Here is a 22835-nt window from a genome sequence, read left to right as displayed (position 1 = left end):
GATGCTAATTTGCTTAATCTATCCCCATTTGGCAAAAGTGAGATAGGATTGTGTAAGGGGCGCACAGGACTAATTATATATGAGCCACAAAAACCGTGATACTTATTTAAAACATGAAGTTAAGGCAGATGTTCCCCCACCTCCCAGTGTAGGGAGCTTTTGCAAATACAAGTGAGGCTGGGCTCATGCAGGCCCCTGGGAAGCACTGCTTTAGATGATCTGGCGAAAAGTCCCCAAAATGCCCCAAAGTAGACAAATAGGAAAAAGCCATCTAAAAGGTCACGGACGACTCAAAAGAGGCTGACCCTGTCAAACATGTATGGATTACAGTAAAGTGAGTAACCCAATATGCTTTTAGGCAAATTGGTTTTGAGGGGCTGGGATAGCTCCCCTGCCCCAGGAGGCCCTGATCCCAGATCTCTTCCCTCAGCCTCCCTAAATCTGAATCCCACGCTGCTGTTCTTTTCTGAGACTCAGTTTTGTCATCTGTAAAATGGGGATAAGACTACTCACTGCTTAGGGTTGTTAAAAGGATTAAGTCAGATGACAAGGGCAGGCACTTAGCCTAGTGCTTGGCACACAGTAGGTGCTCGATAAACAGCGGCCATTCTCCTTATCATCATCACCATCAAAGCGGCCATTGAGGATGCTTGGGTTAGAGCAAAGTCTTCTGGGAGAGGTGGGGGCCTGAAGGAATCATGAGTACAGTAGACCTGGGGTTAGAAGCCGGCATGAGACCTTGGGGCCAGGAATCAGCCGGGCCGGCCTGGGCATCTGGGTCCACCTGGGTGGCTGAGAGGCTGCCGGGCTTGCTCAGCAGTTGGTTCTTGCCCACGGGAGGCCCTGGCCATGAGGAAGGGGTGGCCAGGCCCAGCCCCTCCCGGGCGGCCATCATACCTTTTCGCTACACTTTCTGATGGTGGCTGTGAGCTCACTGACTACCATATCCACACACTTGATACTGGGCTCTTTAAGCTTCTGCACCTGCTTTTTCACTGTGGCTTCAAAAGCGAGGTCAGGTGTGAAGAGGCCTGTCCTGCACCCGGGGAGGAGGAGGGGAACAGGGGAGGAGCAGCCGGGGTGGGCGGGCGAGGAGAAGGAGGGCAGTGAAAGCCAAGCAGAGCCAGGGGCCGGGGTGGAGGATGGCACGGACACGAGGGAAGAGAGAGACACCGACACAGAGAAAGAGAGACAGAAGAGAAGACAATGTGAGCGTGGGACCTGGCCCTCCTGCCCACCTGGATCGGCACCTCCCAGGTGCTGCCAAGCAACCCCCAGGGCTCTGAGGGTGTGGGAGGGGTCTGAGGGACCAAGCCCCTGCCCCGTCCAAGGGCACTTACTGAGTTCATATTCTCTCCCCAGGGCTTGCCTCCCTCCTCTCCCCCACTCTTCAGCTACACCGAGCCTGCCCTCTCTCTCTTTGTCCTTTTCCTATGCCATCCTGCTGAGGAGCTGACCCAGGCCACACCCACCCACCCACATTCTGTTCAATTCTAGGTTTCCCAGAACCTCCTGTATTCGCTTCATCCCGACTCCAAAGCCCAGCACCATTCCCTATTCTCCACCAAGGTTGTTGCATTCAGCTGCCCAGGCTGTGCACTGCACAACTCCAGGGGGCTCCATTTCCATAGACTACGGGGCAGATGATGCCTCCTGGAGTTGCTGTGTAGCTGCCTGATCGCCATTCTCCAGCTCCCTGCTCTACTCCTGCCCTTCCCTTTCTCCTCAAGGGGCATCCTTTGCCTCTCCTCCTAAGGAGTCTGGAGGAGCTCAGTTTGGAAAGACAGAGAGAGAGAAGAGGAAAGACAGAAAGAGTGGAGATGGTGATAGAGAGGGGCCAGAGCAGCAGTGGGGAGGGGAAAGGAAGGGAGTCTGGGGCACTGGACTTGGAGTCCAAAGCCTTGGCTCCAAGTAACAGCTCTGCCACCTCCTAGCTCAAGTCCTCGGGCAAGTCACTTGATCTCCCGAGCCTCAGTTTTCCTGCTGTGAAGTGGGCGCCATCCTCCCTGCCCTGCTGTGCCCTCCTTGAGTGGTTCTGTGAGGCTCAAATGACATAGCAGAGGGGGCTCTGTCCCTGGAAGGCTGGATGTGGATGGAAGGGACGGGGAAGGTCCTGAGTGAGGGTCCTGAGTGAGGATGGCGTGAGATGGGGAAGATGAAGGACAGTGGGGAGTCAGGGTACCTGCTTGACCTGGGTCCTCTGAATCCCTCTAGTGTTCCAGGCCCCTAGGGCAGCACCCAAAAAGGTCCTGTACTTCATCTGTCTACAGGGACAAGACTTCCCCAAGACCCCTCCCTGGAGCCCCCAAAGATGACCCCATCTCTGAGAGCAGGGAGGGGGCTCAGGGTCCCCTCTTCTCCCTAAGCTGGGGCAGCTCTTGGTGGGCTCTCAGGGCAAATTACCACCATCATACCTGTCTTTCCAATGTCTAATCCCTTGGTTCCCCTGGTCTGGGGGCCGGGGCTGGGTGAGGCCCCCTCAGAGAGTCCCCCTCTCCTGGACTGTGGTGGCCTGCCTCCCCCACCCCGCTGAGGTCTGTACATGCTACCAGGAGGCACTGGGGGAGGTGGGGAAGGAGCGCCTGGCAGCAGAGCAGGGCGGGGCAGAGGCAGGGGCTGGCCGGGCAGCTGGTTACCTTCTTGGTGCACTGTCTAACGGTGCTGATTAGCTCCGAGATAACCATGTCCACACACTTGAGACACGGTTCTCGGATCTTCTTCACCTGCTTTTTCACAATGGTCTCAAAGGCCATGTCTGGGGTAAAGAGCCCCGTTCTGAACGCCCGGAGCGGAAGAAGGGCACGGTGTCACAGACCGGCTCCTGCCAGGAGCACCAGGCCAGGGCCCCGCCCCGCCCCCCTGAGCTCTGCCCTCGGGGTCCTCCCACTACCCCTGTCTGGACTTCAGTGTCCCCATCTGTAAAATGGGCAGGAGGGATTCTGATGAAGGCCTTTCAATCGAAGCTCTTTAGGGCAAGACAAGGTCTGCTTATAACTGTTGCATTTGTCCTGCTTTGTCTTCAGATTCTGCTCATACAAAATGTTCTATGGCTAGAAATGGTTTGAAAACTGTCAAACTGGGTTTTCTTTAAGAGCCTTTCTGGGAATAAAGCATTTTATTTTAAGACTAGGAAAGAGATTTTTTTTTCTTTTCTGTGCCTTAGCCAATGCAGTCTGTAAATTCCATGCCAAACCTTGGAACTGAACCTGCATGAAAGCAGTGACATTTCAGTCTTGTTCACTGCCTGGCACATAGCAGGTGCTTTAAGTTTTCTTGTTGAACGGACAGTGTCGATCTGGGTCCCTGGAGCGGGGCGAAGCTTTTTAGGAACAGTCTATTTTCCAGCCTTTGTCCCGGCTCCACAGGCCCTGGGGCTGGCTAGCAGGAGGGAAGTGGGGTGGAATGGGGCCAACTTCGGGCTAATGGGACTGTGGCAGGGTCTGGAGGGTTGAGAGGCCTCATCCCATCATAAAAGGTTCACAGACTAACACCTGATGCACCAGCCCAGGCCCTACCCAGTGGTTTGGGCAGCTTTGTTCTGGATAGCACTGGGGGGAGCTGTCCTACCCTGGGGATGGGCAGGGGGCCCAAGCCTGAAGGGTGCTTCCCCAGCCACCTGTGTCTCGGGCTCTACCCCACTGTTCTAGCCTCCGGGCCGCTCCCAGGGACAAGCAAAGGAGGGTAGCAGGCTGCAGGTAGGGCGATGGCCTGGGTCTCCCATCCACCTCCCCTATCCAGAGCCTGTCCAAGCTGGGAGCCAGAAAGTCAGGGTTGAGGAGATTGGGGACTAGGTAGGGCTCTTGGTCCTTCCTCAGGGAGGCTCACTCCATCACTCCCTCTGTCTCTGCACTAGACCCCTCCTGCCTTGCAGGGTTCAGCTCCCCTCCCCGGTCCCAATACGTGCCTAATGCCATGTATATTCTTGATGGCATAGCTGATCTCCCTTCGGAGTTCCTTCTCGTCAAACTCCATCTGTGTAGGAGACAAAGAGATGGCTGGTCAGGGCCTGTTCTGCTACCTGGGAGGTCAAACAGGGTCCACCTCACTCCCAGAGCTGGGCATCAGGGCCTCTAGTGGGGTCAGCACATGTACGCATGAGAGAGTCTTAGGTAGGTGGGTGGGAGGGTAGTCCTGAGCCCTCCTGCCCCTGGGGGGTCTGCCTACCTTGACCAGTTCAAAGGGGAAGCGCTCATGGAAGATCCGGTTGATGCGGGCTCCCCCCGACAGTTCATAGGTATCGATCTGGTCCCCTGAGCCCTCAATGCGCTTCTCAAAGTCTACAGCAAATTGCTGGACCATCCTGGGGAGAGAGTGGTATGACCTGAGGGGGCAGCAGCCACCCCGGGCAGGGAGCCCTGGGAGAGCCCTGTGCTGAGAGGCTGCGGGGAGGGGCAGCCCCATGATGGGGAGTCAGGAGATGGGGAGGGCCTCACTGCAGCAGGGCCTTGGTCTTGCGCGCTGGGTCATCAGGGCGGAAGTTCTTGTACTCCTCCACCTCCTTCTCAATGGACAGCAGCTGGCTCTGAAGCTTGTTCCGCAGCCCTGGCAGTGTGTCCCGGATGTGGTTTGTCAGTTGCTGGCGGTGGGGGCGAGGAAAGGGTTAAGGCCATGGTCACAGACCCAGAATGCCCACAAGACCAAGCAGGGGCCAGGATGTCTGGGGCCCATGTGGATGTGGTGAGGTGCAGAGCCACAGCCCTGCCCACTGCTGTCCTGCCCACCAGAATGAAAGCTGCCTGAGGGCAGGGACTGGCACACAGTAGGTGCTCACAGAGGTGTATTAATTGAATGAATGAGTCAATAACTCCATTTTCAGTAGAAGCCAGAAATCTAGATTTTTATCTGAAATTGCCTGATCTTGACTAATTTAATAGTTTTAGACACCACAAGAGCCAGATGAAATGAATCAGGGGCAGTGATGGCTGGAAGACTGCCCCCTTGTGCCCTTTGGGTTTAAGGCCTCCCTTAAGGTAATTCTCAAGTTCTGAGGCTCACTCTGGTTAGGTCTCCACACGCAGTATCTCCCTGAACTGCAGAATGACCCTAAGAAACAGGTCACATCACCATTATCAACATTTTACAGATGCAGAAATAGAGGCTCAGAGAGCTGGAGAGTCTTGGTGGGTGAATGACAAAGCTGAGACTAGAACCCAGGTATGTGGCCTCCAGAGACCCCAGTTTTGTCCCATGCCACACTGCCTTCCTACTGTCAATACACATACACACACACACCCCTCGGTAATTCTGGAAGCCCCATTCCAGCTGGAGAAACATCCTAGGGAAGCCCCTGGGATCACCCCCTCCGCAGATCAGCCTCTCCCCATTTCAGAAGGAGCAAAGGTCTTTAGCCAACCATACTCCAATCCTAGCCCCCAAGCCCAAGCCCTTGTCAATGCCACCGTCCACACAAGGTCTTGGACTTCTCTCCATTCTGGGGCGTTCCTAGGGCTCCCCTTCCTGGCCCCGGACAGGGAACGGTCAGCAAAGCTCTCTGGTGCTACCTCACTGTGGGACAGTGGGCAACCCTCACAAAATACGCTTAAATGATTCTGTTACGCTGGTTTCTTCAGGCCTCATCCTGGCCTGAGCCCCTACCTGGTTAAGGAGCCCCTACCTGGTTAAGGACCTTCTGCAGGTAGGGCGTGCCCATGCGGTCAGCCAAGTGGCGGTAGGAAGGGTGGGAGAGGAAGAACTTGCGTTCAGCAGCCAAGGCAGCCGTGATATCCTTCTTCCCATCGATGTCCTTCTGGCTCCGGTTCACCACTCCAATGTAGCCTGTGGATGGGGTGGGGGTCAGGGGCAACCAGCCTTGTGGGGGGTGGGGGGGCGATGTTACGAGGAGGGGCAGTGGGGGTGGGTCAGGTGTGTGGCCTGCCGACCTCTGCGCAGCGGGAGCAGCTTGTTCTCCAGAACATCACGGGCATCTGTGCCCTCGTCCATCAGGTCCAGCTTAGTGATGACCCCGATGGTGCGCTGACCTGGGGGTGGCGGGAGAGGGTTGTCTACACTTGCCCTCACACAGGCGACCCCAGGCACTCCCAATCCCACCCCACTCCCCCATCTCCCAGCCCACTCCCTCCCTTACCCACTGCCTGCCTCTGCTCTCCCCACCTCATTCATTCTCCACAGTAGCCAAAATGATTTTTAAAGGCATAAATCTGATCCCACCCCTATTCGCTTAGACCCTCCAGTGGCTCCCCCTTACGCTGTGAATAGACCCCCAGGGCCTTGCGCATCGGCTACCTGTGAAAACCTACCCTGGGGGTCCACCTCCTTGGCGACCTTGAGGGCATCAGAGTTGGCCAGGTCGGAGTTGGCTGGGGACACGGCCAAGATGAGGCAATTCTCCTTGGTGACGAACTGCATAAGCATGTCCCGGATCTGGAACTCGATGTCGGGAGGTTGGTCCCCCACTGGGACCTTGGTCATTCCGGGCAGGTCCACTAAGGTCAGGTTCAGCACTGGACAGGGCGGCGAGAAGGCGCGTTGAAGGCGAGGGGCGTGGCCGGGGGCGGGCGGATTAAGGAACAGGGCCGGGCTTAAAGAGGATCTGTTTGGGAGCGTGGCCGTAGGTGGGTGGGGCTAGGGAAACGCGAAAGGCTAAACGGAGGCCCGTTAGAGGCGTGGCCAGGGGTGGGCGGAGCCGTGGCCGTGTGGGACTGGGGTAGGACGCGCAGAGGAGGAGTCGCTGTGGGGGCGGAGTCTACAGGAGGAGTGAAGCCCTTGAGGAGGTGCCAGCTAAGGGGCGGGGCCAATAAGATGGTTCCCAAGGGGCGGGGCTCAGAGACGGAGCCAAGAGGCTGGGGGCGGGGCCAGGGCCAGGTCTCCTCACCGTGCGGCGAGTACACGCGGAGGTTGATGGGCACCGGAGAGATGCCCTTGTTAGTGCCAGTCACCCGGTCGGTCTCAGCCTCAATCTCCAGGCGCACCTCCTCGAAGTCGGTGAATTTCTTCCCCTTGCAGTGCAGGAACTCGGCATATTCTGCCCCAGAAGGAGGGGGGCAAGGGCGAGTAAGCATCATAATAGCCGGCACCCACCTGGGTCCCATCTTCCGCTGGGAAAAGACCCCCACACACACAAACACACAAAACGTTGCCTTCTTCTCCCTCCCCCCACGCAAAGCCACCTCTCTGTTACGCATTTTTATCCCCGCTGTTCGGATGGGGAATGAGGCCCAAAGAGGGGAAGCCCATACCTGTGGTAGCATTGACCAGCTGCAGGACCAGGGGGCGTCGGGTGACAATGCCAGATCCTCGGGGCAGGAAGTCCCTGCAGTGAGTTGGGGGTGAGAAGAGAGGCAAGGTCTGAGGAGGCTCCCTCTGTCCCAGGGGCACTTGTCCTGCCACTGGGAGCCCCAAAGCTTGCCCAAGTTCCCTGCCACACCTTAGCCTAAGGACTTCACTATGGGAAGAGGGCAGCTGAGAAAGGTGTAACAGATCACCCCCAAATCCTCTGAGTCACAGAATTTGTGCTTCTGAACTGGCCCCCAGACCTCTCTCAGGTCTGCCCTGTGTTAATTCTGAGCCAACAGGAAGTCCCTGCCCCAACCCAGCCACTGCCATTCAACTCAGGAGAAACTGAGGCATGGGGTGCCCCACCTCATGTGCCCAAGCGTCCAGTGGCCACAGAGTGGATGCCAAGGAAACGGAGTTGCACCTCCTCCCCCCCTTCCGCTGTGGGGAAAGGCAGCATCTCACTTCCCCTTCCCTGGCCCCATCTGGTTGGGGTTGAGGATGAGGGGGATGGGGGGAAGGAGGAGGCAAGGAAAAGAACTCATGCTCCTTAAGTACCTACTGCATGCCAGGCTCTTACGTGGGCAATATCTCCTGGACTCCACAGAGTAGCCTCATGAGGAAGATACTGTTATTATCCCCATTTTACAGACAAGGAAACTGAGGCTCAGAGACATTCAGGTTGCCCAGCCAGTATCTACCAGACCCTGGGCACAGATCTGTTTGACTCTCTGGTGAAAGCTTTCTGCCCTTCAACTCCCTGAAGACCCAGCTCCCTTTTTTTTTTTTTTTTTTTTTGCGGTACACAGGCCTCTCACTGTTGTGTCCTCTCCCGTTGCGGAGCACAGGCTCCGGACGCGCAGGCTCAGCGTCCATGGCTCACGGGCCCAGCCGCTCCGCGGCATGTGGGATCTTCCCCGACCGGAGCATAAACCCGCGTCCCCTGCATCGGCAGGCGGACTCTCAACCACTGCACCACCAGGGAAGCCCCCCAGTTCCCTTTGAAGGACTGGACTGAGACGTCCCAAATTCACCTCATGCCCCTAGACCTGATGTCTATTCCTCAGACATCTGCTGTGTCAACTTCAGCAGTCCTTTCAGCTAACTCTTGAGGGTGACACTTCTCTCTGTCCTGTCAGCTCTTCTCATCTCCCCACCCACACAACCACGGCCCCACCCAGGCCAGCACAAGAAGGAGGGTGGAGGCCTCTCCAGGGATCAGGCTCTTGGGATCACAGTTATGGGATTCCCAGGACTCAGGAAAGGGGGGAGGAGGCCAGAGCTTGAGGGACCACAGAGATCTGGCCAGTCACCTCATTCATGGAGAGGCACATGGAGGCCCAGGGAGGGGAAAGGATACACTCAAGATCCTATAAGGGGGACTTCCCTGGTGGCGCAGTGGTTAAGAATCCGCCTGCCAATGCAGGGGACACGGGTCCAAGCCCTGGTCTGGGAAGATCTCACATGCCACGGAGCCACTAAGCCCGTGTGCCACAACTGCTGAGCCTGTGCTCTAGAGCCTGCGAGCCACAACTACTGAAGCCCGTGCACCTAGAGACCGTGCTCCACAATAAGAGAAGCCACTGCAATGAGAAGCCCGTGCGCCACAACGAAGAGTGGCCTCCGCTCGCTGCAACTAGAGAAAGCCCGCGTGCAGCAACGAAGACCAAACACAGCCAAAAATAAATAAATAAATAAATTTTTTTTAAAAAAAAGATCCTATAGGGCTGGGACACAGCCAGATCATGAACATGGATCCCCTGCCCCCAGCCCAGAGCCTGACCCGGACTCACAAAGCAGGTTTGGGGCAGAGGGTTTGGGGACAACAGAGTAGGCCCAGGTTTCTGGGTTCAAGGCCTCATCTGGGGGCCCTGGGGAGGCCTCTTTCATCCCCTGTTCTCACCTTGCCCCACCTCTGGGGAGAGCAGAGGCTAATTGGGAAGAGTCAGCCACCTTATGGGGAAGGAGAATGATAAATCCTGCATTTATCCATCATTTCTAGGTGCCAGGCAAATGCTTTTCATTTGTGCAAGACTCTGAGCTTCAGAAGGGTGGGCTTGCCTCTTTCCGTCTGTCTCTGTATCCCATGGCTCAGCACAAGGCTTAGCACACAAGACGTCCTTAATAAATGGGCACTGAATTCCCAAGTCCTCCAAAAGTGCTCTCATATGGAAATGATCATTTTCCAGATGAGGCAACTGAGGCTCAGAAAGGTGAAGTGACTTGGCCAAGTTCACCCAATGAGGAATGGCAGAGCTGGGATTCAATCCTGGTGCTGTTGGACTCCAGAGCCTGCGAACTTTCCCATCAAACTCTGCTGCCCTCGAAACCTGAGGAGCCAGACTTGGCTTTTTATGTAATTCAATTAAATTCAGTCTAGAATATATTTGGGAGCAGCTGCTCTGTGCCAGGCTCTGTGCTGGGCCCGGGAGATGGGAGGAGATGAGTCAGACAGTTCCCACCCCGAGGAGCTCACAGCATGGTGGGAGAGACAGAAGTAAACAGATAATGCAATGCAATGTGACATGTGCTGGAATGGAGGTGCACCAGGCAGCACAGAGAGGGAGGTGATTAACTGGGGACAGGGGGAAGCGAGCAGGGTGGGAGCTTCCTGTCTCTGTCTCTCCCATCCTTTATCCGCTGATGCCTTTGCAGGGGTGACCCCCTAGTACTTGGGATCCCTCAGGGCTGTGGAGGTAAGACATCTATTCTCACAGAGGCTGGGGTGGGCCTGGGGGCCTGGGGTCTACCTTCTTCCCCACCAGCTCCTCACCCAGCAGTACCATGGCAACAGTAGTTGCCATGGAAACTGCAGGAGGGTTTGGGAAGGATGGGACTCCCCACAGAGAGCCCCCTCCCCATGCAGAGACATGAACCTTCCCTGGAGCTCTTCCCTGAGAGCACCCCTCCGCCCCCCCACACCGATGGGCCCACTTGGCCCTGGCAGGCCAGAGGGGTGGAGGTCCCTGAGGTGCCACATAGAGGGTGTGGGGAGCTCAGGGCCCAGCTGGAGGGGTGGTCAAGGGTCTGCGCCAGCCTGCTCCGAGTTGCTGCCTCCCAGGGCTACTTAAAGGACAAGCAGCTTATGGGAAGCTGAGATTAGAGCACAGGGCCATGTGTGGGAGAAGAGCGCCTCCTCAGACCAGGATCTCCCAGGGCCAGGGTGGGGATGGGGTGCCCAGGTGGGGAGGGGCCCCATCTTGGCCCTGGCCCAGGTTCTCAAAGGGAGGCCCTCACACAGTCTGTGTCAGAGTTCCCCAGGCAGCCTGTTCAAATGCACATTCCTTGGACAGGCTGGGTTAGAATCTCGGGGCGGGGTGGGGGGGTGTGCAGGGGAGGGGAGGAGGGAATCTGGATTTTAAACACGATCCCCATATGATTTTCATGTTCCTGTCAAGTTTAAGGATCACTGGCTCAGTGGTGAGGAGCCAGTGCCAGGCAGAGGCCCTGGGTTCGAATCCTGCCTTGGCCATTCCCCGGCCTGGTGCCCCCAGGGCAAGTTGCTTCATGCTCTGGGCCTCAGGGGCCTCAGTTGTAAAGCACATGATCTAAACCGGGCATCGTACACTACCACGCATGGCTGCGGGAGGAGCCCTGGAGCCCTTTCACCAAGAGCTTAGCCCATGCCTGGTACATAGTAGGCGCTCAGCAGTCTCAGGGGCCTGTCAAGGAGGTCCTCCCGTCCTCGGTCTCTTCCCTCGGAGGCTCCCCAAATTTCAGCAAGGGATCCAAGATCCTGAAGAGCCCTCTGCCTCACCTCCTTCGGGCACTGAATTGGATCTTGGGATTCTGACCACAGAATGTTGGATGGAAACGATGGACATCAAGGAGGTGCAGTTTTCAGAGAACATCTCACTCCCCTGTCATTATCCAGAGGGTGGAACAGAGGCCCACAGAAGGGCAGGGAGCTGCGAGGCCACACAGCAATGGGAGAGGTAGGAGAGGTGGTCGAGATGGGACCAGGACCAGGAGGCCGGCTCTCCGGCCCCGCATGCCTGGACAGGCAGTGACGCACCGGCTGGTTCCCATGCCCAGACTGAGCGCCTTGCTCCCTGTTGGATTCCCACGCTGGGCACAGGCTGGACTACAGCAGGGGCTCAGGCGACACTGGTAGGAGCGAGCACAGCAGAGCGGCTCCACAGCTCCTGCCTTTCAACCGGAAAGGTTGCCCCACGCCCTCTGTTAAAGTGTACCTTGGTGTCTCCCCACTGGGGATTCGGGCCTGATCTGGTTTCCAGCCAGAGCCCCCCCTGCACCTCCCACCCAGCTCCTGGTTAGCCTGAGGGAGGACAGAACAGGTGCCCAGAGAAAAGTGTGCCGGGCCCACCAGCCTCGAGTGACATGTGGGAGGGGTGGATGGTGACAGGCCAGCCCCTCCCACTCATCCTGGACAGATGGTGGTTTCCCGGGGAGGCCTTGCCTTGCCATCTGCAGAAGTACCTTCAAACCTGAAGCACAGGGAGGATGAAATAAACACGTCTCACGACCTCCAGGCACTACATACTCCCCGTCTGAATTGGCACTGTCACCCCAGAGGGGCCTGGAGAAATTACACCAAAGGGCAGAAGTGACCCCACCCCTACTCTGGTGTCCGAGATCCGGGACTATTGCTCTGGAACCCTGGTTTCCGGGTCCTGCCGAATGTAAACAACAGCAGAAAGTAGCATGCTTGGTCTGGCGTGTACCCAGCGGCAGTCATCCTTATAAGTCTCTTGTTTCCTGGGCTCTGATGTCAGACGGGCCAGGCGTTGGATGTCAGAGCTGCCACTTAGGAGCTGTGCGGCTATGGACAAATGACCAGGCCTCTCTGAGCCTCAGTTTCCTTATCAGTAAAATGGGTTTCTGTGAGGCTTATATAAATTAATGCCTGAATAAATGGTAGCATTGATTATAAATATAACTTGTTGAGCAATCTGAGAACACAGGCTGGGCTCCCACAACCATGTCACCAACTGATGCAGCAGGGAGGGAGTTGGAAGGTGGGTCTCCTGGGGGCTGGCCGGAAGCGTGGACGGAGGCTAGGATATTTCCTGCCAAACCTTGCCTTGGAGGTGGAAGGCAAGCGGGCCAGGCAGGCTGTGAGATGCCCTCTGAAGCAGGGATCCAGGGTGGAGGTGAGGGAGTGGATGGGCCAAGAAACACAGTGGGGAGGAGGTGAGGCCAGGCAACAAGTCCTGCTCTGTTCCTGCTGCCCCAGGAGGTCCCAGGCCGGCCCACTTCGTTGCACAGCCCATGAATTTCCAGCTGAGGTTTGAACATTTTAGAGCAGCCCTGGCCTTAGCTTCCCCTGATATTCTGATGTCCAGTAAACAGGGTTGGTCCTGTTTACCACCGTATTCCCAGCACCCAGCTCGGAGCCTGGCACTGAGCGGGCACTCGGGACACCCCTGTCAACCAAAAGAATGATTTGATGAAGCTCCTACAGTTTTCCCACCATCGCCCTCATTGCACAGATGTGGAAATTGAGGCATAAAAAGGGGAAGAGTGTTGCCCAAGTTCACAGTGCAAGTTGGCGACAGGGTAGGACTGGTGCCCAGGGCTCTGGACTCCAAGCCCGGTGCTCTCTCCACAACATCCATTTTCTCTATTAAAGAAAATCTGTGGGGCTTCCCTGGTGGCGCAGTGGTTAAGAATCCGCCTGCCAATGCAGGGGACACGGGTTCGAGCCCTGGTCCAGTAAGATCCCACATGCCGTGGAGCAACTAAACCCGTGCGCCACAACTACTGAGCCTGTGCTCCAGAGCCCGTGAGCCACAACTCCTGAAGCCCGGGCACCTAGAGCCCATGCTCTGCAACAAGAGGCCACTGCAATGAGAAGCCTGTGCACCACAACGAAGAGTAGCCCCCGCTCACCGCAACTAGAGAAAGCTCGAGCGCAGCAACAAAGACCCAACGCAGCCTAAATAAATAAGGAAAATAAATTTTAAAAAAATGTTAAACATAAATTAATTAATTAAAAAAAGAAAATCTGTGATCTTTCCTTCCACCTTATCCTTCCATCCTTCCTACATTTCTTCTTTGCTTCTTTCCTTCCTGCCTCCCTCCCTTCTTTCCTCTTTCCTTTCCTTTAAGTGTTGATGACTTTATACTCTCAAAATGAAAATCAATTTCTCTTTTGCCTGTACCTTAAAAAATCATATGTTCTCCCTTTAAAAAAACTTTTGACTACTATATATAAAATAGATGACTAATAAGAACCTATTGTATAGCACAGGGAACTTTACTCAGTACTCTGTAATGACCTATATGGGAATAGAATCTAAAAAAAGAGTGGATACATGTATATGTATAACTAACTCACTTTGCTGTACAGCAGCAACTAACACGACATTGTAAATCAACTATACTCCAATAAAAATAAATTTAAAAAATAAAAAATTAAAATAAAATTGAAATTTTTTTTTTCACAAAATAAAATGTTGAGATGGCCAAGAAGCACGTGAAAAGCTGCCCAACATCACTAATTACTAGAGAAATGCAAATCAAAACTACAATGAGGTATCACCTCACAACAGTTAGAATGGGCATCATCGAAAAATCTACAAACAATAAATGCTGGAGAGGGTGTGGAGAAAAGGGAAACCTCTTGCACTGTTGGTGGGCATGTAAATTGATACAGCCACTATGGAGAACAGTATGGAGGTTCCTTATAAAACTAAAAATAGAATTACCATATGATCCAGCAATCCCACTACTGGGCATATACCCAGAGAAAACCATAATTCAAAAAGACACATGCACCCCAATGTTCGTTGAAGCACTATTTACAATAGCCAGGTCATGGAAGCAACCTAAATGCCCATCGACAGACGAATGGATAAAGAAGATGTGGCACATATATACAATGGAATATTACTCAGCCATAAAAAGGAACAAAATTGGGTCACTTGTAGAGACGTGGATGGATCTAGAGACTGTCATACAAGTGAAGTAAGTCAGAAAGAGAAAAACAAATAGCATATATTAACACATATATGTGGAACCTAGAAAAATGGTACAGATGAACCGGTTTGCAGGGCAGAAATAGAGACACAGATGTAGAGAACAAACGTATGGACACCAAGTGGGGAAAGCGGCGGGGGTGGGTGGTGGTAGTGGTGGGATGAATTGGGAGATTGGGATTGACATATATACACTAATATGCATAAAATGGATAACTAATAAGAACCTGCTGTATAAAAAATAAATAAAATAAAATTCAAAAATTCAAAAAAAAAAAGAAATTGCTGTTTCCAGCTATTGAGTCAGAAAAATAAATAAATAAATAAAATGTTGAAAAAATAAAAAGCAACCAACACCGCAACACCTGGGGCTCACCACTGTAAACATTTTATCATTTATAATAATAGTCATGGCAAACACTGATGCATTGCTGACTGCTGGCCAAGGACTCTGCCGGGGGCTTTGAAATCTGCATCATCACGAGGTTTCTTTTGGGGGTGATGGAAGTGTTCTAAAATTAGATTGTGATGATGGTTGCACAAGTCTGTAAATATGCTAAAAATCATTGAAGTGTGCACTAAAAATGGGTGAATTTTATGGCATGTAAATTATACCTTGATAAAGCTGTTTAAGAAATCTGCATCCTCTCGTTTGATTCTCGAATGGCTGTGTGAGGTTGGCATGTCCAGTTTCCCCAGCTTAAAGGGGAAGAAACTGAGGCTCAGAGAGATGAAGTCAGGTGCCCCTCACGTGCCCACTTGTGCCCGGGGCTCTGAGCCACACTTGGGTAGTGGCTCTGCTTGCCTAACAGCTCAGCACAAACTTTTCCCAAGTCGCTCAATACAGAGCTACATCTGGATCCTTATTTCTTATCACCAGCAGCTTGCTGTGAAGGAATCTCAGCTCCACCACTAAATTATTTCCCTGCTCCTAACCTCAGTTTCCTCATCAGTGAAATGGGACACAATCCAGCAGCTCCCTCCTAGGGTTGTTGAGGGGATGCCTTGAGATCCTGGCTGTAGAAAGATCTAACATCTAACAGAGTGCCCATTGGTGATGCCATGAGCCACCTGAGTGCCCATCATGTGCTAGGTGCCTGTGTGTGCTAGAGAGCATTGCATTCACCTGCTGAGATGTTTCTCCCCGTCCTGGCTGGTGGCCTTGTCTCCCTGTGCTAAGACCAGTGATAAAAGAGTGACGCAGTAACAAACAGGTAAAATGTTCATAGTAACCCTGGTTGGAACTCGCTCTCAGCCCAAGGCCATGGGCCTCTTCCTCCCTCTATGGTCCCTCATTCTGGAAAAACTGAGCCCTACCATACACACGGAGGTCATGGGCTGGAGGGTGATCAGGGAAGGCATCCTGGAGGAGGTGTTGGCTGATGTGAGCCTTGGAGGTTGAGCCAGTGAAGGAAGAAGACAGAGGTGCGGTGAAGAGCCTTCCCGGAAGAGAGAACAGCACACGCAACGGCACTCAGGAGAGTGAGAGAGAGGGATGGCCCATTTCCCCATGAACTGCAAGGTACCCAGGTGGCCCAGCAGGGAGTGGCTGGAGGGGAATCCAGGCTGGGTAAGGCAGGCCTCAGGGTCCCAACTCAGGAGCTAGGTCTCTGGTTGGAGGGCAGGGGGGCTAAGGAGGGCTTCAAGCAGAGGGGATCAGATTGGGAAGCCATAGAGAGTTCTGTGCTGTCAGATGGAGAATGGCAAGAGAGGCAGATGCCCCAGGTGCTAAGACAAAGGTGGTGGTGGCCAAGGTAGAGAGAGGGGGGTGGACTGGGGCAGAATACACAGGGCTTGTAGACTGAATGGATGCAGAGGATGAGAGAGGAGGGGGGAGTTGATCCCGGGGCCTCTGGCCAGGGCAGTGGGAAGATGCCATTTAGGTGACTGTCTCAAACACCTTCCAAGGCCAATATTCCTCTTTTTCCTGTTGCCTGTAGTAATTCCAAGTTGCTAGAGCTGACTGCTGCAAACAGTTCATATTCCCTAGCCAGATTTCAGTCCAGGGAGGGGATAAGAGTGCCCGAGAGACAACCAGAGAGAGCAGAGGAGGAGAAGCTGAGGTGTGTGGAGATGTAAGCACATGGGTTGGGGTGAAGATGGTGGACATTCACATGGAGGCAGGAGACCTGTGCTGGTTCCTGTCCTGCCTCTGATTCCACCGCTGTGTGACTCCAGGCGGGTCCCCTACCCTCTCTGTGCCATTTCACCACCTGAAAACTTGGGATGATGCTCCTCCTACTGACAGGTTGTTGGTTCCAAGAAGACAATAATCAGCACTGCCCTTGGAGCTGGGGAATCGGGGCCCTGACCTTGCACCCCATCCCCGTTGAGATCTCGGGCCTCACCATCCCCATGAAGCATGGGGTTCCCAAGGACCAAGGGAAGGTGCCCAACTGGAGCCTGTGCACCCCTCCTAGGGGTCTCAAGCCTACCTCTAGCTTCTGTCCCCACTGGGGGCGGCCCTCGCTTCGGGGAGGCAACCCTGGGGGGCTAAGGGGGATCCTTTCTGGGGACGGGGATGGAGCTGGAATATGAGGGCGGCCTGGAGAGAGACGCTTCCCATCCCATCACAGAGCTCGGAGGAGTCTGAAATTCGATATTCAACACCAGCCTGCCAGGTTGCGTTGAAGGTGTGTTTGTCAAGGTGGGAGGGCAGAATGTATTGTATTTAGCAATTCCTTAGCTTGATTTATAACAGGAGTATTTAGACCTACGGCACGTGGGCTCCACTTCTGCTCTTGTTCCGGGGCTGATAACACCACGTCCGTGAATGGCTGCCTCCGCTCCCGCCCCGCCCCTCCTCACCCGCCCGCCAGGTTCCGACCCTCCGACCCCAGCCAAGGCCTGGGAAACTCGATTCTCCTGGCGCCGGGATCAGCTGCCGTCTGCCAGAGTCACCTTTCATTCCCAGCTCCTTGGGGCCACTGGGTGGGGCGGGGGTTTGGGGAAGACGTCCTCTGGCGGGGCTGGGCACGCGGGTCTGGCTGTGGGCGCGTGGCAGGTGCGCGCTCTGAGCAGGGAGACGGGGGGCAGAGTGTGGCTGCCCGGCAGCATCGCGGGCTCTCTGGGTGGGGATGGCTGAAGGGCCGGCAGCGCCTCCCCGACTCTCCTGGTCTCACTGTGACCTCTGCTCCTCACTGCCCTTCGTCCGGGTTCTCAGACCCACTGGGCTCCCTCCCACCTCGGGCCTTTGCTCAGGTGGGACCCTGCACCTGGAGTGTGTTCACCCCTTGGCCTGACCAAGTCCCGTTTTTGCTCAGGCCCAGACTTAAATGCTCAAATGCCTTCCCGGGCCCCCTGACGACTCCCCTCCCTTCAAAATCGAGGCTCCTGGTACCCTTTTTCCAACACACAACAAAAGAGCTCTTTGTGGGCTTCCCTGGTGGCGCAGTGGTTGAGAGTCCGCCTGCCGATGCAGGGGACACGGGTTCGTGCCCCAGTCCGGGAAGATCCCACATGCCGCGTAATGGCTGGGTCCGTGAGCCATGGCCGCTGGGCCTGCGCGTCCGGAGCCTGTGCTCCGCAACGGGAGAGGCCGCAACAGTGAGAGGCCCGCGTACCGCAAAAAAAAAAAAAAAAAAAAAAAAAAAAAAGCTCTTTGTGTGATGTAGCGTCTGTCTGTCCTGCTCAGCTGTGAGCCCCCTCCCCCGCAGCTCCCCCTCCCCCAGAATAGGGGTGGGTCTGGCTTCTTCAGAGCTGTATCCTTAGGGCCTGGCACGCTGCAAGTGCCAAGGAGATGTCAGTTCTCTCTGCCCCCTCCAGTCAGTGACTTTCTACTTTTGATGTCTCAATTATCCCCTAATCATCTTTGGCCTCAGTCTCCAAACCTGGGAAATGGGACCACTAAGATGTAGCCCGAAGTGTTCAGAGGAAGCGACAGATCTTAGTAGTGGGGAGTGGGCTGTCCCCCATGGCAGGAGCTGGGGCTGACCAAGAGAGGGGCTCTCTGAGGCCAGAGACCAGCACAAGTCTCTGCTGGGACACGAATGCAGAGAAAGGGGCAAGGGGATTGGTAGGAGGCAGGGAGCCTGAGCAGGGGTAGGCAGAGTCACCAGGGAAACCCAAAACACTACCCCCAGGCTGCCCCATGGGCTCTGGGCAGAGGCTCACTCCCGCTATCCTGGCTAGAGGAGATTCTCCCACCTCCACCCTCACCCTGGCCCTCCTCCCAGCTGGTACCTATGCCCAGGCAGGAACAGAATGGGTGCATCCTCTGTGCCAGACCTTACCCCGAGTGCTTCACGGGTATGACGTCAACACTCGCCACAATCCCATGAGGGAGGTGCTATTATTATCCCCATTTTACAGATGAGGAAATAGAAGCTGAGCAGGGTTTAAGAAACATGCCCAGTGTTGCCCAGCTTGTAAGTGGCAGAGGTAAGCTACAAACCCGGGTCTGATTCCAGAGCCTGAGCGCTCAGCCCCTCTACCACACTCCCACTGGCCTTGGCCTCCCCAGGGGCCAAACGGGAGGGAAGGTGGGCACTGCCCAAATGTCAGCATACCTGGGCACCAAAGTGAGTAAGGCCAGGGGCGTCGGAGGCTGGAAGCCTATCCCAGGACACCAGACTTGACGTAGGATGGGTATTGCGGGGAGGGGGCACACAGCTGGGGGCAGACAAAGGGAAAACTAGGGCACCAGACATCTGCTCACAAAATGCTGGGGTGTCCTGGGGCCCACACACACTCCTCTGTCTGCACTCACCCCCAAGATGATCTCATCTATGCTCACGGGTTTACATTCCATCTCTTCCAAATTTATATTTCCAGCCAGCCTTCCCCCTGAGCTTCCGACTTGCATCACCACACTGCCTACCTGACATGTCAGACTCAAAGAATTCAAAACCAAACTCCTGGTCTTACCCCCAGCCCCCCAACTGGCTCCTCCCGTACTCTGTTAATGGCGCCAACACCCACCTGCGGTCAAAGGTGCGGAAGTCATCTTGGATTTTTCTTTCCTCACCTTCCACATCCCATCCACCAGCAGGTTTTGTGGGACTTTCCTCCAAAATACATCCGGAACCCCACAGGTCTCCTCCTCTCTCTGCTAAAGCCCTGGTCCAGGCCCTGTCACCTTTGCCCACCGCAGCAGCCTCCTCATGTGTCTCCTGCCCCCCTTCCCAAGTCACATACTTGCTGGAATCAGCTCAAGTCACTCCATTACTTAAAAGCTTCTGATAATAATGAAAACAAACCCAGCTCCTCAGCATAATCTGAGGGCCTTGTAGATCTAGCCCCAGCCTACTCCCCGATGCTGTGTTCGCCTTGCTCACAAAACACCAGCCCCAGTGCTTCCTTTCTGTTCTTCAAACACACCAAATTCATTACTGCCCCAGGGCCTTTGCATTTGCTGTTCCCTCCACCTAGAATGCTCTCCCCAGATAGTCACGTGGCTTCTCATCCCTCAGTTCTCCTCTCAGATGCCACCACCTCCTAGAGACCTTCTCTGACCTCCCTGTGGAAAGTGGCCCTTTTCCCTCCCAGCATTGACCCCATTCCCCAGTTTTCGTCTTCATATATCTGCTGAATGACTCAATGAATTAGCCTCAGTTTTCCCTTCTGTAAAAGGGGGACAAAGAAATAGCATAGACCCAGACCAGTCCTAGCGGGGTCCTGGGCAGCTGGTTGGGTCACCTCCATTGCAGAGCTGACAACAGGGTCCTCCTTGTTGCCCGGGAGCCCGGGCTGGCCTGGAGCAATCTTTGCTTCCTCTGTTGTATTTTCCACTTCCTCTCCATGGGGAGTTGACTGCCGGGAAGCCCCAGGAGGCAGAGCCACTGTTACCATGCTTATGCGTCTGGGGACCTAGTCCTAGGTAGAGAGGCTGGGACCCATGACAGACCAGGCAGGGCTGGCTGGGGGCCCCGGTGAACTTCAGTTTCCCGAAAGCACTCCAACACTGGCCTCCTCACTGGCTTTCATGAGGATCAAGTAATGCTTCCCTGCTCACTCCTCCGCCTCAGGCCCAGTGACCCCTGCTCTGCCCCTGGCCTGTGTCTGTACACCCCGTGCATCCTCCTGCAGGGCCACAGTCAAACGGTATTGGGTTGTGAGAGGGCCCAGGCCTCCTGGGGCAGAATCCACATCTCACTCCACCACTCAACAAGCAAACAGTTGCCCAAGTCAGCTGTGACCAGGCTGGCCTGCTGTGCTGTCTACTTCCTGGCACCTCTCTCTGCTGGACAGTGAACTCCAGAAGGGCAGGGGCCTGGTCTGTACTGGCACATGAAGGCCCCAAACCTAACTGACAATCAACACCTCCCTCCCACGTGTTTACAAAAGGGGGCTTTGACACCCGTGAACTCACTGGAGCCCCACGGCCACTGTCTCAGGAAGGCAAGGCAGCAGCTGTCAGTCTGCCCATCACTCAGATGGGGAAAATGGGGACCCACACCCCTGCACGTCCCTTTGCTCAGTGCAGAGCTGGGCTCTTAGAGGCTGTGCAGGCTCCAGACTGGAGTCTAATAGATGCTGTCCTTCCTGGCCCTGTGACCTTGGACATGGCCTCTAACCTCAGTGTCTCAGTTTCCTCACCTGCAGGATGGGCATCATGGTACCTGCCTCATGGGGCTGTTGCGACCCATCCCATATTGCATGGCATGGGGCACATGGGAAGTGCCCAGCAGGTGGGAGCCGAGGTCACCTTCCCCTCTGTGCCCCCTGCCCAGAGCACGCAGCAGGCACAGAGCAGGCGTTCAGCGGATGTCCAGGGGATGAAAGGCAGGCCTATGGCTTGTACACTGGAAAGTTCTGGATGTCCACGAGTGTTATATAAAGCACGAAGACCCCGGGGCTTTATTGTCTCCAGGGTCCTCCCAGCCCCTCACTCTGACAGCCAGGCGTAGGGACGGGGACCATCTGTGGGTCTCTTGCCTGTGCCTCTGCTGCTCTGGGGGGTCACGTGACTAGGAGGGAGGTTCTTTGGGAGCCCGTCCCTGGGAGACAGACGGCGTCCCCCTCTGCTGACCAGATGGGTCTGGCTGCCCCCCCAGATCCATAGCTCCAGGCAGGATCCTTCCCTCTCATCCCTGGGGTTGACACTGGGCTTCCCAGGTCATTTGTGGGGCAGGAACAACCACCTGGTCCAACTGTCCATATTAGAGATGGGGAAACTGAGGCTCTGAGAGGGCAGTGACTCGCCTGAGGTTTCACAGCAGAAGCTGGCTTGGACCCAGGATGTCTGGCCTGGAACTGCTGTCCCTCTGAGGGCGAAAGCCTCTACCTGCCTCCCTCTCCCACATGTCGTTCGCTTCTTTAGCCATGAAGGTCATTGGCACAAAGCTAGGGTTTCTGAAGAAGGCGAGAGTTCCGAGGGAGATGACACAGTGGGCCGGTCAGTGTCAATTCTCCCGCACCCCCCTCAGTCTGCCCAGCCCCCACTCGGTCTCTAGCACCGGGCCGAGAGCGTCATCCTCTCTCTCTCCTTCTCAGCACCCGAAAAAGCCATCTCCGCCTCCCCTTTCTTGGGGGACCCTGGGGTGGGGGTCACGACCCTGCCTGCCTCCCTAAACCCAGGACACCCTTTGTCTTTGTGGTTGCCCCCGACTCCTTGCCACCCGGCCCTCCCAGCGCCTTGTGGGATCAGAGACAGGAGGGGGATTAGGTTGTGCAAATGGCTCCCCCCTCCCCGCCATCCTGCCTCCCTGTCTTAGTCATCTCTGCCCTCCGCCGCCTTCTCCCTCCATTACAATCCCTCTGCCAGGCCAAGGGGAGAACGACATTGACAGGTGCCCCCACCCAGGGGCGGCGGCGAGGCAAGGGGCCGGCTGCTCAGTAAAGGATCAGAAGCGGTTTCTCCCCCACCCCGTCCTCTTCCTCATCCTGCAACCCGCGCCGCCCCCCTCTTCCGCGCTGCGCACGGATGGCGGCTGGAGCCGCAGAGGTGTGTGTGACGGGGGGGGGGGGGGGGGAGCTGCGTCTGCTCCCCGATGCCCACGGGGCTATCTCCTCTCCCAGGGGCTATGGGGGGGGGTCCCCTGCCACGGGCCGGGAATTCCCATGAGAGGAGGGAGCTGTCCCCCGTAGGGCCTGGGGTTGGGGGGACTGCCCCAGGGATGCTGCCCGCCTCAAGAGACCCCCAGAGCCGAAGGGAGGAGCTGAGTAATGCAGGCCCCTCAGTACCCAAGGGGGGTTGGGGGGACAGCCCTTTGCCAGGGTCTCGCTGTCTTCCCCAAAGGATGGGGCGGAGGAGGGGGGCGTGATCCCGCGGCCGCTGGCTTGACGTTTGCGGACAAGCCGGGGGCGCTGCGCCCCTGAGGGGCTCTCGTGGCGGGGGTGGGCCGTCTCCTTCTGGCTGGAGGCGGGGGGCGCGCCTTCCACGGTGCAGCGCCAGGGGCTGCCGTCGGGGCCGGGTAGCGAGGCCCGGAGGACCCGGGCGGGGGGAGTCCGAGTTCAGGGGCGCGCCGCTCCTACCTGCCTACGAAATTCTCGAGCACCGAGCTCTTGCCGGCGCTCTGGCCGCCCACCACAGCGATCTGCGGCAGGTCGAGGTCCGCGTTCTGGCCGATGGCGGAGAAGGCATCCTGCAGCCGGTTGACCAGCGGGATTAGATCCTCCATGCCACGGTTGCCCATGGTTGCGGCTGGCCCCACGGGCTGCGATCCGGCGGCCGCTTGGGCTCCCGGCTTTGGCTCTGCCGCTGCAGCGCGCGCTCTGACT

General features: G+C 55.9%; 1 protein-coding gene across 13 annotated transcripts in view; it reads right to left on the bottom strand.

Annotated features, from left to right (window-relative positions):
- Positions 1 to 22835, bottom strand: part of DNM1 (dynamin 1) — a 44890-nt gene extending 22055 nt beyond the window's left edge. For 6 of the 13 annotated variants that reach the window (XM_073806668.1, XM_073806670.1, XM_073806671.1 and 3 more), the window contains exons 1-10: positions 22590 to 22834; positions 7197 to 7270; positions 6833 to 6982; positions 6258 to 6461; positions 5880 to 5978; positions 5615 to 5775; positions 4434 to 4576; positions 4165 to 4300; positions 3905 to 3972; positions 2637 to 2775 (exon numbers count right to left, since the gene is read on the bottom strand). In XM_073806668.1, the coding sequence (XP_073662769.1) occupies positions 2637 to 2775; positions 3905 to 3972; positions 4165 to 4300; positions 4434 to 4576; positions 5615 to 5775; positions 5880 to 5978; positions 6258 to 6461; positions 6833 to 6982; positions 7197 to 7270; positions 22590 to 22750 (1335 nt within the window). In that variant the 5' untranslated portion in view covers positions 22751 to 22834. Of the gene's footprint in view, positions 1 to 897; positions 1037 to 2636; positions 2776 to 3904; positions 3973 to 4164; positions 4301 to 4433; positions 4577 to 5614; positions 5776 to 5879; positions 5979 to 6257; positions 6462 to 6832; positions 6983 to 7196; positions 7271 to 22589 lie in introns of all 13 variants that reach the window. The other 7 variants (XR_012332682.1, XR_012332684.1, XR_012332683.1 and 4 more) reach the window with 3 other exon arrangements.

Source organism: Tursiops truncatus, chromosome 6, assembly GCF_011762595.2.
Source record: "Tursiops truncatus isolate mTurTru1 chromosome 6, mTurTru1.mat.Y, whole genome shotgun sequence".
Classification (NCBI taxonomy): Eukaryota; Metazoa; Chordata; class Mammalia; order Artiodactyla; family Delphinidae; genus Tursiops; species Tursiops truncatus.
The sequence above is the reverse complement of the archived record's forward strand: the minus strand, read 5'-3'. Positions and strand labels throughout refer to the sequence as shown.